This window comes from Spinacia oleracea, chromosome 3 (genome assembly GCF_020520425.1).
Source record: "Spinacia oleracea cultivar Varoflay chromosome 3, BTI_SOV_V1, whole genome shotgun sequence".
Taxonomy (NCBI): Eukaryota; Viridiplantae; Streptophyta; class Magnoliopsida; order Caryophyllales; family Amaranthaceae; genus Spinacia; species Spinacia oleracea.
This window is the reverse complement of record NC_079489.1, coordinates 2,394,309-2,407,936: the sequence shown is the minus strand read 5'-3', so window position 1 is coordinate 2,407,936 and position 13,628 is coordinate 2,394,309. Positions and strand designations below refer to the sequence as shown.

Below are 13,628 nucleotides of genomic sequence, written 5' to 3'. Positions count from 1 at the left end.
GGAATTTCTGGAAAACCTCTCCCTTCCCTACTTGAACTAGAAAATCCAGAAAATATCACCTTGTTCGCAAAGCCCACAAGTCGCGGAGAAACGCACGCCAAGAAGGCAAGGCATAATTTTTGTCCCGAGGTTGGTCGAGGATATAATCGCAGCGGGGTCGGAGGTTTGTAAGGCGACACAAGAAGAGGAGGAAACTGGAGGTAGTTAAGGAAGAAGATGTTGAAGCATGAGCGAGGAAGAGGTCATAATGGAGGAGAGAGAAAGAGGTGTATTCGGATAAGAGGAAGAGGATGGAAATGCCAGCAGATTGGAGGGAGGTAAAGCGGTTGGCCGGAGAAAAAGAGTTGGTATATGGAGGACTAGAGGAGGGAGTTCGATTATGAATCGACACTCGGTTTATTTAGGCTGGAATGGGAGGTGAAAGTTGGTGGGGGTGGGGGGTGGCCGAAAGGGGATGGGTAGTTGGGTAATTGGCATAGTGGTAGGTTGGACGAAGCAGTAATGGATGGGGGAAGGGAAAAGTCAAAAAAGGGGAACAATAATGAAAAAGAAAAGGGGGTAATTTGGGGGATAAGGGGGTTAATTAGATGTTAATCGGGTTGATTAGGGGTTGATAACGTCATTAAGGATAGTTGGTGTATTAAGTATTGAAATAGGGGTACTTTATGAATATTGAAACTTGAGGGGTATTTGGTGATTTCTTCAAACTTCATGGGCATTTCATGAAAAAACTTTTAGTAATAGAAGGGATGGTACTGGTTCTAAACATATTTGCAATGTATTGGTAGATGTCATCCTTGAGAATTGGCCATTGGTCACTATGAAAACGTGCATGAAACCCATCCGGTCCCGGAGCCTTAAACGCCCCAAAGTTAAACAAAGCATCCTTATTCTCCTTACAGGAGGGAAAACTAAGGACTACTACAATAGAGAATTGAGGGGTAGAGTTTTGGACAACATTATCCTAGTTCCTAAACCAATACACCTCAACTTGGAAGTAGTAAAAAGATTAATGAAGAACTTATACACACAAGCTTCAATCTCACCGACTTGTGAAAAAGTGTCGTACTTTTATCCCCGTTAGTTAACCGATTAGCGTTTGATCTAATGGCAATTTGTCAAACGAGACTGGAAGTTCACCATCTTATATATACATGCCTAATGCTTCAAAATGAAACAATTGAGGAAACCCTTTACTAAGGCTTTTCCAACCGAAAGCGTTGAGAACATGTGCATAAGAGATATGTAATAATTCTACTTGGATACAAGTCCACCAATGTAATACGCCGAATTTTTAAAACTTGATTATATATGCTCAATTATTTTTGTTTAGCTTAAAGTCGTTTTAAATCCTAATTTCGAACTTTATTAAAGAAGTTGTATGTTGCTTGAATTTTTAATATTGTTACACGATTTATTATTTTCAGATTTTATAATTTAATTTCAAAATTACGAGCTTAACTACCTTTTTAAATCTTAATTATTTCGTAATTTATAAAGGATTTTAATAATTTCGAAACGTTCTTATTAACGACAAATTTTATTCGAAAACTAAATTTATTTATGATAATGATTTATAAAGAATTATTTCAAAAACTTTGTTTTAATTAAACATTTCTATTTCAATCAATTTCCTAAAAATAGTAACCAAATTTCAAAAAATTTGCCTTACAATGTGAAATGACCAAAATTCCCTCAAGAGCAAAAATTGCCATTTTCTTCTTCTTCCTTCCTCTTCATGTATGTATTGCTTCCACTCTTCCCTCAATCCAGTCTTTGTTCATGCCTTGGTCCCCAAGGATTCATCCTTCTTCTTAGACTTGACCCTATAAATAGAGCATTAATCTTCTCCAATTCTTCATACAAATCAGTCATAATTCCAATTGAATTTCAATAAAAACCAAATACAATTTCAATCTCATCCCTTTAATTTTATTTCGAACCACCACCACCATCATTCCCAGCCACCCACACCAACTCCCAAACCCATCACCGCCTCCATCTCCTGCAAGAACCGACCCTCAAACTCCCCTGTTTTTCCCATGTTCGCACGACCTCCCTCTCCCCTTTCCTTGTTGTTCTGTCGCCGTGAAACCACACCACCACCGTCGCCTTGGCGCGGTTCCGCGCTGCTGCGCCGCCCAGACCCCCGGTCACCACCTCCCATCTCCTTCCTCTTCGTTCTCCCTTTCTCCCTCGTGCCTCCCTGTTCGTGCTTCACTTCCCAGAAACCAAGTTTTAGATGGTGGATTATATCGACTCTTAAACAGGAAGATGGGGTGGAAGAGGTTATATGCTAATTTTGTTGAGGGATTCTGATTTCAGTGAGTTGAAAGTTGAAAAAAAATATATACAAGTTAGATGGTGGATTAATATCGGCTGTTAAAGAGAAAGATGAATTAAATGTGAATTGATGTTGAATGAGGAAGATGAAATGGGGTGTTAAAGCTGTAAAATAATTTGTATAATAAACAAAAAATGAAAAAGTTAATAGAGGAAAAATGTGATGACACATGTTATCCAATAATCTATGATCTTCCTTTTTAAATACTACTAGTTATAGATGTGCTTGAGTTTATCTTATTAGAATAAGATAGTTCATCTTCTTAGAATACTATAGGGGTGGGGTAATAGGTTATAACTTAAAAATTAATAGTTGGTAGTGACTTATAACTTAAAAGAGTTGAGTATGCGAGCAAATATAGAGATCAAAAGAGGGGGAGAAAAATTATAATATAATTGGAAGAGGTCATGATATGCCAAAAATCAAAGTTGATCACTTTATATAATATGGCTCGAAGAAGGAAAGTATATCATTTAATAAAATAAGTTACAAAGGGAGTAACTGGATAAGGACATTACCAAAGTAAGATTCTCCCAATACACTCTAATATAAGTTTGTCTCCTTCCTCTGTTCCATGAATATCTTACCATATCGCACCATCTTATTTTTTACACTCTTTGCACTAGACATTTCATGAGATATTGTTAAATTTAGATCGATATATATTTTCTAGATATCAACTTCTTAATAATTTTTCACATATATAATTCTAAATATTAAGAGACAAAAGTACAAGTGTAAAGTCAACCATGGTGCAATATTTAAGTAACATGGAAGTATTAGAATTATCACAATACAAAAACAATTAAGATTCTCCCAATATACTCTAATATAAGTTTTTTTCTCTTAGAATTATCGGATATTATTAATCCAAAGGTCAATGTGAGTAGATGTAAAATTTTAGACAGTAGATATTGTGCAATGTGTCATTATTCTTATTAACAATACACTAATCTTGTTGCAATGTGCAATGTGTCATTAACAATACACTAATCTTGTTGCAATGTGCAATGTGTCATTAACAATACACTAATCTTGTTGCAATGTGTCATTAACAATACACTAATCTTGTTGCAATGTGCAATGTGTCATTAACAATACACTAATCTTCTTGTTTGTTGTGCGTAGAGAGTATGGAAGTTGTATCTTCTCAAGAAATTATGTATGGATCTTTTTAATGTTGTAACTAATTAATCGTACATTCATGTATTTGTGCGTAACTTAATGGTACTATATTAGAATTTAACTAAAAATAACTCTTCGTATAAGTGGACGTATTTAATTAAAAGATATATTTCTTATTTTGGCATGTTTTTGGTTTACTTTTAATTATATTAATATTTCTTCTCCTACGAATCACATAATTAAATTGTGAAGTAAAAATGAAAATAAGAATAAGAAAACGAAAAAGGGAAATATGTGTCATTCAACATGTTATACTTGTAGAATGGAATACTACGAATCATGGAATTAAAATAACTCTATTAAATCAAGAAATTGTGATATAAAAATGAGAAAATGAAGGGTAAAACAAAAATGAAGCTCAGATGCGCTGTAGATTTCGTCTGAATATCAGACAGAAGTGGCGGACCCAACTGCCACAATTAACGCAGATTTCATCATCGCAGTTTTGCACCAGCCGGGAATCGAACCCGGGTCTGTATCGTGGCAGGGTACTATTCTACCACTAGACCACTGGTGCTTGTTGTTTCATAATCTTTTGAGAAGCTACTTGGATGCTTTAAGCTTAGGAACTTGGGCCTAACCGGCCCACTCCAAAGCCCAAACCCACAAGTTATGCAATCAAAATTTGGAGTAATGGTTTTAACCTTTTACCGAGTCCTTACCACATTATACTTAAACTTAAGTTGTCTTGACTTTTTTTTTTGGTGAACTAAAATTTAGTTCATTAATGGAAGATTTAATTAGATATTATTATGGAGTTTTTTTTTGTATAAGATTGTGTATTATGTAATAGTTTATATTTCGATGTGGAAAGAGTTTTCGACTTCGATGGACAAATTATCTTAGGCCGAACTTCAAACGGGAACTTTTTTCGAGGAAGAGAACAAGATTTTTATACAACTTCAGGGTCTTCTAAGCAATAGGCACAAGATCTCTTAGATATAGTCACTATTTTTTGAATCAAATTAATCCCATGGTTTTAAAAGAGAACTTTGATTTAAAATTACATTATTCAAGCATACAACATATACTAGCGAGACCAATTTGATACGAAGTATGTTTTTTCATAATAAGGCACCATTCTCTTCACCTCAAGTTCACTTATACTATCTTAACTAATCAATGACGACCCACTTCTATGACGGTTTCGCAACAGAAAATTCCGTCACTATTGACCTTTATCGACAGATTTCCCGTCGTTAATGAAACAATTTCTTGTAGTGAATGGACTCTTGTTTCAAATTTTAGTGGCGCTTCAATCTTCACCGAGGTTTTAAGGCAATTTATCGTGCTTTTTTCAGAAAAAGCACGGCCCGAGCTCAACCTATGGCCACTACTTCGTTTTTGTATTGTGCCGTATTTTTTTCCTGTCCTTATCAAGCTTTTTGTTTTTTTTTCTTTTACGTTGGGCCGTACCATGCCTCGGGTCGGCCCGGCTCAGTACCACTTTATGCACATATGATAATGATAAATTAATTTGTACGCAAGATGTCCAACGGGATTATATCCTTAATTTTAAACCAAAGAAAAAAAAAACAGAAAACAAAAACAGGCTTATATCTTTGTCTCTTTGGATTATGGTGTGAATCAAATCTTTGGTGGGAAATTCAATGATACGCCTAGACTCCTAGAGAGTCTTTAACTACAAGTCCACAAGTACAGAGTAGTAGAAATATACTCAATTCCTCTAGAGCCCTATTAGGCTAATACTCCTCTTTTCTCTTTCTTAAAATACTCCCTCCGTCCCGGAATACTCGATCCAGTTTGACCGGCACAGAGTTTAAGGGACTTGAATTGACTTATTTAATTTAATAGGTAGTAGTTGATAGTGGGGTATTATTTTAATATAGTTAGTGGGAGGTGGGTTAAGAGGTGGGGTTGGGGGAGAGTAGGGGTTGAATTTTTAATTATTTTTTGTATGGAGTGGGGGGTAGGTGGGTTAATAGGGGTGAAGTGAGAAATAATATAATATTGTTAGAATATTTCCATTTTTAGAAACAAGTCAAATATTAAGGGACGACCCGATAAGGAAAATAGGTCAAGTATTCCGGGACGGAGGGAGTAAATAATTTGAGGTGCAATAAGTATTCTACTCCTATATACTCTGGTATAGAGCTGACAAACGTGACGTATTGAATTGTGTCTAATAAAAAAATTGAAAAAAAAAAAAATCACACTAATCCAACTCATTTAATTAAACGTGTTTACTCCGCTCGTGTGAAGTAATGTACGTAGTTTTTGTTGTTGTTTTATTAGGTAATAAAAAGGCCCCTAATAAAACAACACTTATCACATGTTAATCAACCCATCTACACAAGTCTACCTTTGAGACACTTTTAAGCATTTTACAGCTGATGGGACTCGACCAACCTGTGTTGGTTAAAATAATGTACGTAGTATCACCTGGTTTATTGACAGATAAATAAAGCGGCATTCATTTTGAAATTTCGATTCTACATACGTACGTGTGAAGTTAGTATGAACAATATGTTCGATCAATTATTATCATACCATGCATATGTTAATTGGCCGGAAATGGTTAAAATAGTACTCTCTCCGTCTTATTTACTTGCTTCATTGACTGTTTTTGTGATATTTTTTTGGGTCAAATGAAACAAGTAAAATGAGACGGAGGGGAAAATATGCAAGTGTAACGAGTAAACACAAGAAGGAGAGAGTATTGCTTAAAACAAAGATCAAATCTCTTCTATATTCCATGCTCCATAAACACAAATTTAGTAGTACTAGATTGTCTAGATAAAGGCATAAAGCTTTAAAAGTCAGAAAATTTACATAATCTAGCAAAACTAAACATTCTGAAAATTTTAGATACGGCCATACGGGGTAATATTGTGTGACTGTGTCTGTTTGTCAGAAGTATATTTAAGAGAAATAATTATGAATTACAGCTAAAACAAAAAAATTACTACTCCACTACAAGTTAGTCAATAAAGGTCTGACACTCTTTTTGTGAAATACAAATATTTAAAATGACATTAATTCATAATAGTACTCCCTCCGTCCCGGAATACTCGACTCGGTTTGACCGGCACAAAGTTTAAGGGACTTGAATTGACTTATTTAATTTAATAGGTAGTAGTTGATAGTGGGGTATTATTTTAATGTAGTTAGTGAGAGGTGGGTTAAGAGGTGGGGTTGGGGAGAGTAGGGGTTGAATTTTTAATTATTTTTTGTATGGAGTAGGTGGTAGGTGGGTTAATAGGGGTGGAGTGAGAATAATATAATATTGTTAGAATATTTCCATTTTTAGAAACAGATCAAGTATTAAGGGACGGCCCGATAAGAAAAACAGGTCAAGTATTCCGGGACGGAGGGAGTAATATCTATGTGTTCGATCTACTGTATATTTTTGAGTTCCATCGAAGAAAAAATGGAAAAAAGTACACAACTTCCATTAATGTAATTAATGCGAGCGCCAAAATTAATTGCAATTTAATGGATTTCATCTTTTTAGTTTTCTCACTTCGGTTGTCCTTTATTTTGTTCTCCATATATGTTGGATACTTAATCCATATTTCTTTTGTTTTGTGTGTGTGTGGGAAGTATCGTAAAAAACAAATACTTCCACCGATTTTTAATATTCGCAACGTTTGTGATTTTTACATTATTCGCGTATTATACTTTGATCAGTGTTGGTGATTTATACGTAAAGTAAAACATAGTCATTTGGGATTTTTGTTAGGTTCGTGTTAATGTGTATTGTCAAAATATTAACTTCTTATAATTTTTGTTTAAAGAGAAATAAAGATATTATTGGTCAAAGTTGTGCATTGACATGCGTGAAAGTGACAAACGTTGCGAGTAAAAGTGAATAGAGGAAGTAATATAGACGGGATTTAATGTCACTGAATTTGTTGTTCGGTTGATGACGACCCGATTTTTACTTCCGATATCATATTAGAGTATTTGTACACATTAGTGAGATAGGGGAAGAGGATTTTAACATTTAATTTATTGTAAATACACATTCAGTTTTAAGACTTTTAACCACTAAGTTAAAACCTTATTAGTTAAAACTAGGGGTGATAATTTCACTCGAACCTAACTTATATCTGAACTACCTAAACCGAATATATGAATGGAAATTCGATAAAACACGATGTTAAACGGGTGTCGGGTGTGTCGAGTGACTTCTATAATGATTATAGTATGCTATAATTAATCTTGCAATGCTTAGTGAATGATATGATGTACGGAGTAACATATTTTTATTGCATAACGGTATTTTTTACATGGAGTGGAGACTCGTTTAGGAAATTTTTTAACATGTTATGAACGCGTTCTTATTCACTTAATTTTCGCTAGTTAAAATTATCTAAACTCATTAGAATTTATTTTAGTTGTTAATTGGAAATACAAAATTCTATTTTAATTAAACTTAATTTGTTTGAATTTATATAGGTAAAAATGTGAAAATAATGTAAATAAAACTTGATGTTATGAGTTTTGTCCATGGGTTTTTCATTACTAATAATAATAAAAAAAACCCTTTATAGGGAGCATAGTACTACATTAAATACAAGTGTATGTACTTAAAATTTGGCAATCTATCAATCAGATTTTTATCATCATTATCATCACCATCTCCTTGAACAGTCTTTTCATTTATTTATTTAAACTTAATATTTTCTATTATATCTCACTCAACCTTTTTACTAGCTTATTGTTATAAATAATACTTTTAGGAGGGCTTTTTTTAAAAATCATGAAAATAATTAAAAGATGGTAAAATCAACAGAAAATTCATCTAGGGAAAAATGCATTAAAATTGAAAAAAATGAAAGTATTTTCAAGTTAAAGAAAGGGTGTTGGACTTTTGAAGAAGATCGTAAGCTTGTTGATTTCGTCCGCAACAACAACGGTCATCCTGGAAACTGGAAATCTGTCCCTAAACTTACTGGTTAGTTTCTTATTTATTTATTTATTATTACAAGTATTTTTCAACAATTTTATTTATTTATTTATTATTACAAGTATTTTTCAACAATTTTATTTATTATTACAAGCATTTTTCAACAATTTTATTTATTATTACAAGCATTTTTCAACAATTTTATTTATTATTACAAGCATTTTTCAACAATTTTACAAGTATACTCCCTCTGTCTCATTTAGTTGCTTCATTTAACCCAAAAAGCTGTCATGAAAAATAATGAAAATGCATAATTAAAAATGAGAAGTAGGGATGATTTATTTTCGAATTTGGATGAAAAATTCTTAGAATTTTGACATTGTTATTTGATTAATTTCGAGATAGAGAGAGTATATATAATTTTGAATTTTGATCTTGTTTGTTTGATTGAGTTGTTTTAGTATATGAATGTTACTATTTATAATTACTTGATAAGTTTGGATAACAATGATTTTATGTTTAATGTTCAAAAAAGGGAAATATGTCTCATTCAACATGTTACACTTGTAGTATGAACCACGGAAATTAAATTAACTCTACAAAATCAAGAAATTGTGAAATAAAAATTATAATATAAGAATGAAAATTAAATTAACTCTACAAAATCAAGAAATTGTGAAATAAAAATGATAATATGTCTAATGTTCAAAAAAGGGAAATATGTCTCATTATACATCAAATGTTATACTTGTAGTATGAATCACGGAAAGTAAATTAACTCTACAAAATCAAGAAATTGTGAAATAAAAATGATAATAAGAAAAAAAATAAGAAAGAAAATTAAATTAACTCTATAAAATAAAGAAATTGTGAAATAAAAATGATAGTAAAAAAAAAAAAATGAAGCTCAGATGCGCTATAAGCTTCGTCTGAAGATCAGACAGAAGTGGCGGACCCAACTGCCACAATTAACGCAAATATCATCACAGCTTTGCACCAGCCGGGAATCGAACCCGGGTCTGTACCGTGGCAGGGTACTATTCTACCACTAGACCACTGGTGCTTCTTGTGTTAAATTTCTTTGAGAAGCATGAAGTTGCACATTCTTTACATGAAATAGTGTTTTGATTCAGAGAATGTGTATGAATTATGATATTGATTTCTAAGAAATTTGGAATTAAATTTGTTATAGTCACTGTGCATGCGAAGTTGCGAACTATAGGGTCAGTGAGTCAGTCACCTACAGATGGCCAACATGGCGTGTTGGGTGTGTTGTGAGTTGGTTTGGTGGGTCGTGGGTAGGGGATAATTGACACATGACCCACCTCAGTTTAATTAGGATGGGCCGAGTCATGGTAAAATGGACACAGTACATGATGGGTGGTGGGTTACGTGGGTCGTGGGTCGAGGTGGGTTGTGCAGGTCGGGTGGGTCCGATTGGTTATAATAGATGTTATCCAATAGGTTAGGTGGGTTTGGACCATTACTTAAGCGTTAAAAGTAACAAAGTTTGTATGAACTTCAATTAATTAATTTTTATGTTAGTCACATACTCACATAAATGTGGTTAATGTATATTTACATAATAAAATTAGAATTTATAAGCATTTAAACATATAAAATTGTATAAATTATGATAGGTTTGGTGGTTTGGGTTCGTGTGTTGGGTTGGGTGGGTCGGGTCTGCCGTGGTGGGTTGTGTCGGGCCGATGGGGGTGGGTCGAAATGGATTGTGTTAAAAAAATTGGACTCACAAGTCCACAACAAATCAAAAAAATATCCGGGTTGGGCGAGTTGTGTCATGGGTCATATGTGGGTACGACCTACGTGACCCACTACAGGCTGTGTCAGAGTAGGCTGGGTCAAACCCGACCCATTGGCCATCTCTACAGTCACCCAACCAACAAACCTTAAGCATGGACACGATCGAGTCGATGTGAACTCTAAAATTGTTTGGCTTGGTTTGATTAGTTTTTACTAAGTTCGAACCCTCGAGGTCAAACTTATGCACTATGCTTGCTTAGTATAGGGTGAATGATGTTACTCAGCCTTAGGGGTGGACACGCGCTGAACTTTAACATGGTTCGCCTTGGTTTGATTTAGTTTTTACCAAGTTCGAACTCCAGCTTAGGCTCGAACTTAAAAATCCTTACTATCGAGGTAGGTTTAATACCACATTTTGAGTTTGAGTCGAGCTTCAAGGACTTAAATCGACAAAACCGATAATTTAATAACCTCCTTAATCAACGCTATAATAGTACTTCCTTAATCAAAAGACTTCCCACTTTATCATTCAATTGATAGTTTAGACATCCATAGGAAAAAATATAAAACAATCCCTTAAAATCAAAAACTTGTAAAAAGCAAGAAAAATTAAAGCTCAGATGCGCTTTGCTTCGTCCGAATTGATCAGACATTAATGGCGGACCCAACTGCCATAAGGGGCGCAAATATCATCATAGCTTCTTTGCACCAGCCGGGAATCGAACCCGGGTCTGTACCGTGGCAGGGTACTATTCTACCACTAGACCACTGGTGCTGGTTGTTTAATATGTCATTGCAATTAATTTGATCGGATCATGTCATAAGAACTTGGAGGTTGAATTGTTTTGCAATTTAGGCCCATTTTATGTAGTGAGAGAAATATGTTGGAACACATCGATGTGAACACCATACTTACTAACTTTGAGTCTAAATTATTTGGGTATTTCAATTGATGTTTCTTTGCCTCTAAAATAATAGTAGAAATTATTTAGGTATTTCATTCGATGCTTATTTGTGTCTAAAAATGCTCTTCGAAGTTATATGGGTATTTTCATTTGATGCTTCTTTGTGTCTAAAAATGCTCGTAGAAATTATTCATGTATTTCGGTTCGATGCTTCTTTGCGTCTAAAAATGCTGGTAGAAATTATTTGTGTATTTCATTCGATACTTTTATACTGAAACTTGATGTATATATATATAATAAATCGTTTGTTGAACATCATGTAAAACATTATTTACAGGCAATTTTATCTCCATTACTTATTAACTAGAGTCATAGTTTATTGTTTCGCCTTTAGACCACTAAAAGTTTAGAAACGGGGTTATGTTACTTGCGTAGATCTTGAGCGATTTTGTAGAACAAAATTATAAATTGTGGAATGAAATTAAGTAGAGTCGACTATACTTCATGTGAACTAGGTGAGATTACTACCACTCAATCACTTGTAAAATAAACATAAGAGAACCAGCGATTTTGTAGAACAAAATTATAAATTGTGGAATGAAATTAAGTAGAGTCGACTATACTTCATGTGAACTAGGTGAGATTACTACCACTCAATCACTTGTAAAATAAACATAAGAGAACCAAAAAAAAAGGCATAAACAAAGGAAAAACTATAAAAAAGTTTAGCTCAGATGCACTATTGCTTTCGTCGCTTAGATCAGAAAGTAGTGGCGGACCCAACTGCCACAAGAAGCGCATGTTTCGTCACAGCTATTATGCACCAGCCGGGAATCGAACCCGGGTCTGTACCGTGGCAGGGTACTATTCTACCACTAGACCACTGGTGCTTGTTGATTTATGCTTCATTATGAAGCTACTACTCTAAAATTGCTTTTAATGCTTTAGGGATTGGGCCTAACCGGCCCACTTTAAAGCCCAAATCCACAAATTGTGCAATCAAAATGTGGAGTAATTGTTTTACCAAGTCCTTACCACATTATACTTAAGTTGTCTCGACTTTTTTGGTGAACTAAAATTTATTTCATTGGTGTTATGGATTTATTTAGTACTACGTATAAGATAAGATTGTGTATTATGTAATAGGTATACTTCGATGTGGAAAGAGTTGTCGACTTCGATGGACAAATTATCTTAGGCCGGACCTCAACCGAGAACCTTTCACTGAGGAAGAGAATAAGATTCTTATACAACTTCATGGTCTTCTTGGCAATAGGTACCTTATTAGTTATTACTCCAATGTTATAATTGTTGTGTTTAATACATACTCCTAGTATTTACTCAAATTATTTTGTACAAAATATTTCATAAATTATTATGTGACAATCTCCTACGAAGTACTAGACTTTGCTTTCCTCCAAACGTTTCAGTAGGATGAGTTTGGGAGGAAAGCAAAGTCTAGTACGAACTGTTTCATAATTAGTTTAAATCAAAATCGAGGTAGCTTAGGGTCAAATCGAGGAAGCGAGATACAATAAAAGTAAGTAGACCTGATCAAAAGATGGGCCATGTTTGAGCCGGGTTCAAGTCGGGCCAGAATTTGTGCCATATGTTATGCATTTCGGGCCACTTCGGGTTGGACCAATTTCATAACTAAAATTTCAGTTATTAGTTGTCCAAAACCAATCCAAAAAACATAAAAATCGGGCTGGGCTGGCCTTAAAAATCTGCCCAAACCCGTGATTATTCGGCCTGGTCTACTAACTAGTAATGCCATCTTTGCAGGTGGGCTGCAATAGCAGCAAGGCTACCAGGAAGAACAGACAATGATGTAAAGAATCACTGGAACTCCCACTTCAAGAAATACCAAACCAACAACAATGACTCAAAAACTACACAATCGGCCGAGTCACGTATAGCCCGGCATATGGTACAATGGGAGAGTATCAGATTAGAGGCCGAGGCCCGGTTATCACTCCAGGCCCGGCATTACCCCTCAGGATTTCCCAGGCCCAACTCTGACAACTTCCTTCCTCTGTGGAACTCCGAAGTCGGACAGTCCTTCCGGAAGGTTCCAAAGGAGCAGGCCCCGGTAATGGGCTGGGCTTCAGCTTCTCCCGAGGCATGTTCGGGTATAACGGGCCAAGTTTGGCAGCCATTAAGTGTTAAAAAAGAGCAGTTTTCAGGTGTTACAGACCAAGTTTGGCAGCCTGTAAGTGTGAAAAAAGAGCAGCTACAGCAGCAGTGGGCTTATTCAGGGTCTCCTGAATCAGGTGAATCTTCTGATACAGCAATGAATATGTTGCTTGATTCTCCAGTTAGTGAATAGAGTAGATTAGTTACAGGCATGATATAACTTTAATCTTGCTGAGGTTGTTAGGAATTTAAGCTCATTATTGTAAGGATTAAGGGAACATTTTGATCCGATCCTTAAAAATGTTAATCTATGTTACCCGATATGATACGGATATCCATGCCGGAAACAGGTACGTAACAAAATGAAGTGATGCTATTTTGTGAAAAAAATGCATTATTTTGGTCCAAAATGAATGTTCAA

The 13,628-nt window shown here is 34.8% G+C and overlaps 1 protein-coding gene and 8 non-coding genes across 9 annotated transcripts; 1 reads left to right on the top strand and 8 right to left on the bottom strand.

Moving 5' to 3' along the window:
* Window positions 1–3,883: 3,883 nt before the first annotated feature.
* LOC130471229 (small nucleolar RNA snoR114) lies at window positions 3,884–3,972 on the bottom strand. The gene has a single exon (XR_008931889.1). It is a non-coding gene; the product is annotated as a small nucleolar RNA snoR114 (small nucleolar RNA).
* A 3-nt stretch (window positions 3,973–3,975) lies between these two features.
* On the bottom strand, window positions 3,976–4,046 carry TRNAG-GCC (transfer RNA glycine (anticodon GCC)). The gene has a single exon. It is a non-coding gene; the product is annotated as a tRNA-Gly (tRNA).
* Window positions 4,047–8,142: 4,096 nt separating this feature from the next.
* Window positions 8,143–13,530, top strand: LOC110782249 (transcription factor MYB17). Its single transcript, XM_021986366.2, has 3 exons — window positions 8,143–8,450; window positions 12,218–12,347; window positions 12,857–13,530. The coding sequence occupies exons 1-3, from the start codon at window positions 8,273–8,275 to the stop codon at window positions 13,398–13,400; spliced, it is 852 nt and encodes a 283-aa protein (XP_021842058.2). The 5' UTR covers window positions 8,143–8,272; the 3' UTR covers window positions 13,401–13,530.
* On the bottom strand, window positions 9,306–9,394 carry LOC130471223 (small nucleolar RNA snoR114). Its single transcript, XR_008931884.1, has one exon. It is a non-coding gene; the product is annotated as a small nucleolar RNA snoR114 (small nucleolar RNA).
* On the bottom strand, window positions 9,395–9,465 carry TRNAG-GCC (transfer RNA glycine (anticodon GCC)). Its single transcript has one exon. It is a non-coding gene; the product is annotated as a tRNA-Gly (tRNA).
* Window positions 10,779–10,867, bottom strand: LOC130471225 (small nucleolar RNA snoR114). The gene has a single exon (XR_008931886.1). It is a non-coding gene; the product is annotated as a small nucleolar RNA snoR114 (small nucleolar RNA).
* Window positions 10,871–10,941, bottom strand: TRNAG-GCC (transfer RNA glycine (anticodon GCC)). Its single transcript has one exon. It is a non-coding gene; the product is annotated as a tRNA-Gly (tRNA).
* Window positions 11,798–11,887, bottom strand: LOC130471224 (small nucleolar RNA snoR114). Its single transcript, XR_008931885.1, has one exon. It is a non-coding gene; the product is annotated as a small nucleolar RNA snoR114 (small nucleolar RNA).
* TRNAG-GCC (transfer RNA glycine (anticodon GCC)) lies at window positions 11,891–11,961 on the bottom strand. Its single transcript has one exon. It is a non-coding gene; the product is annotated as a tRNA-Gly (tRNA).
* Window positions 13,531–13,628: the final 98 nt, after the last annotated feature.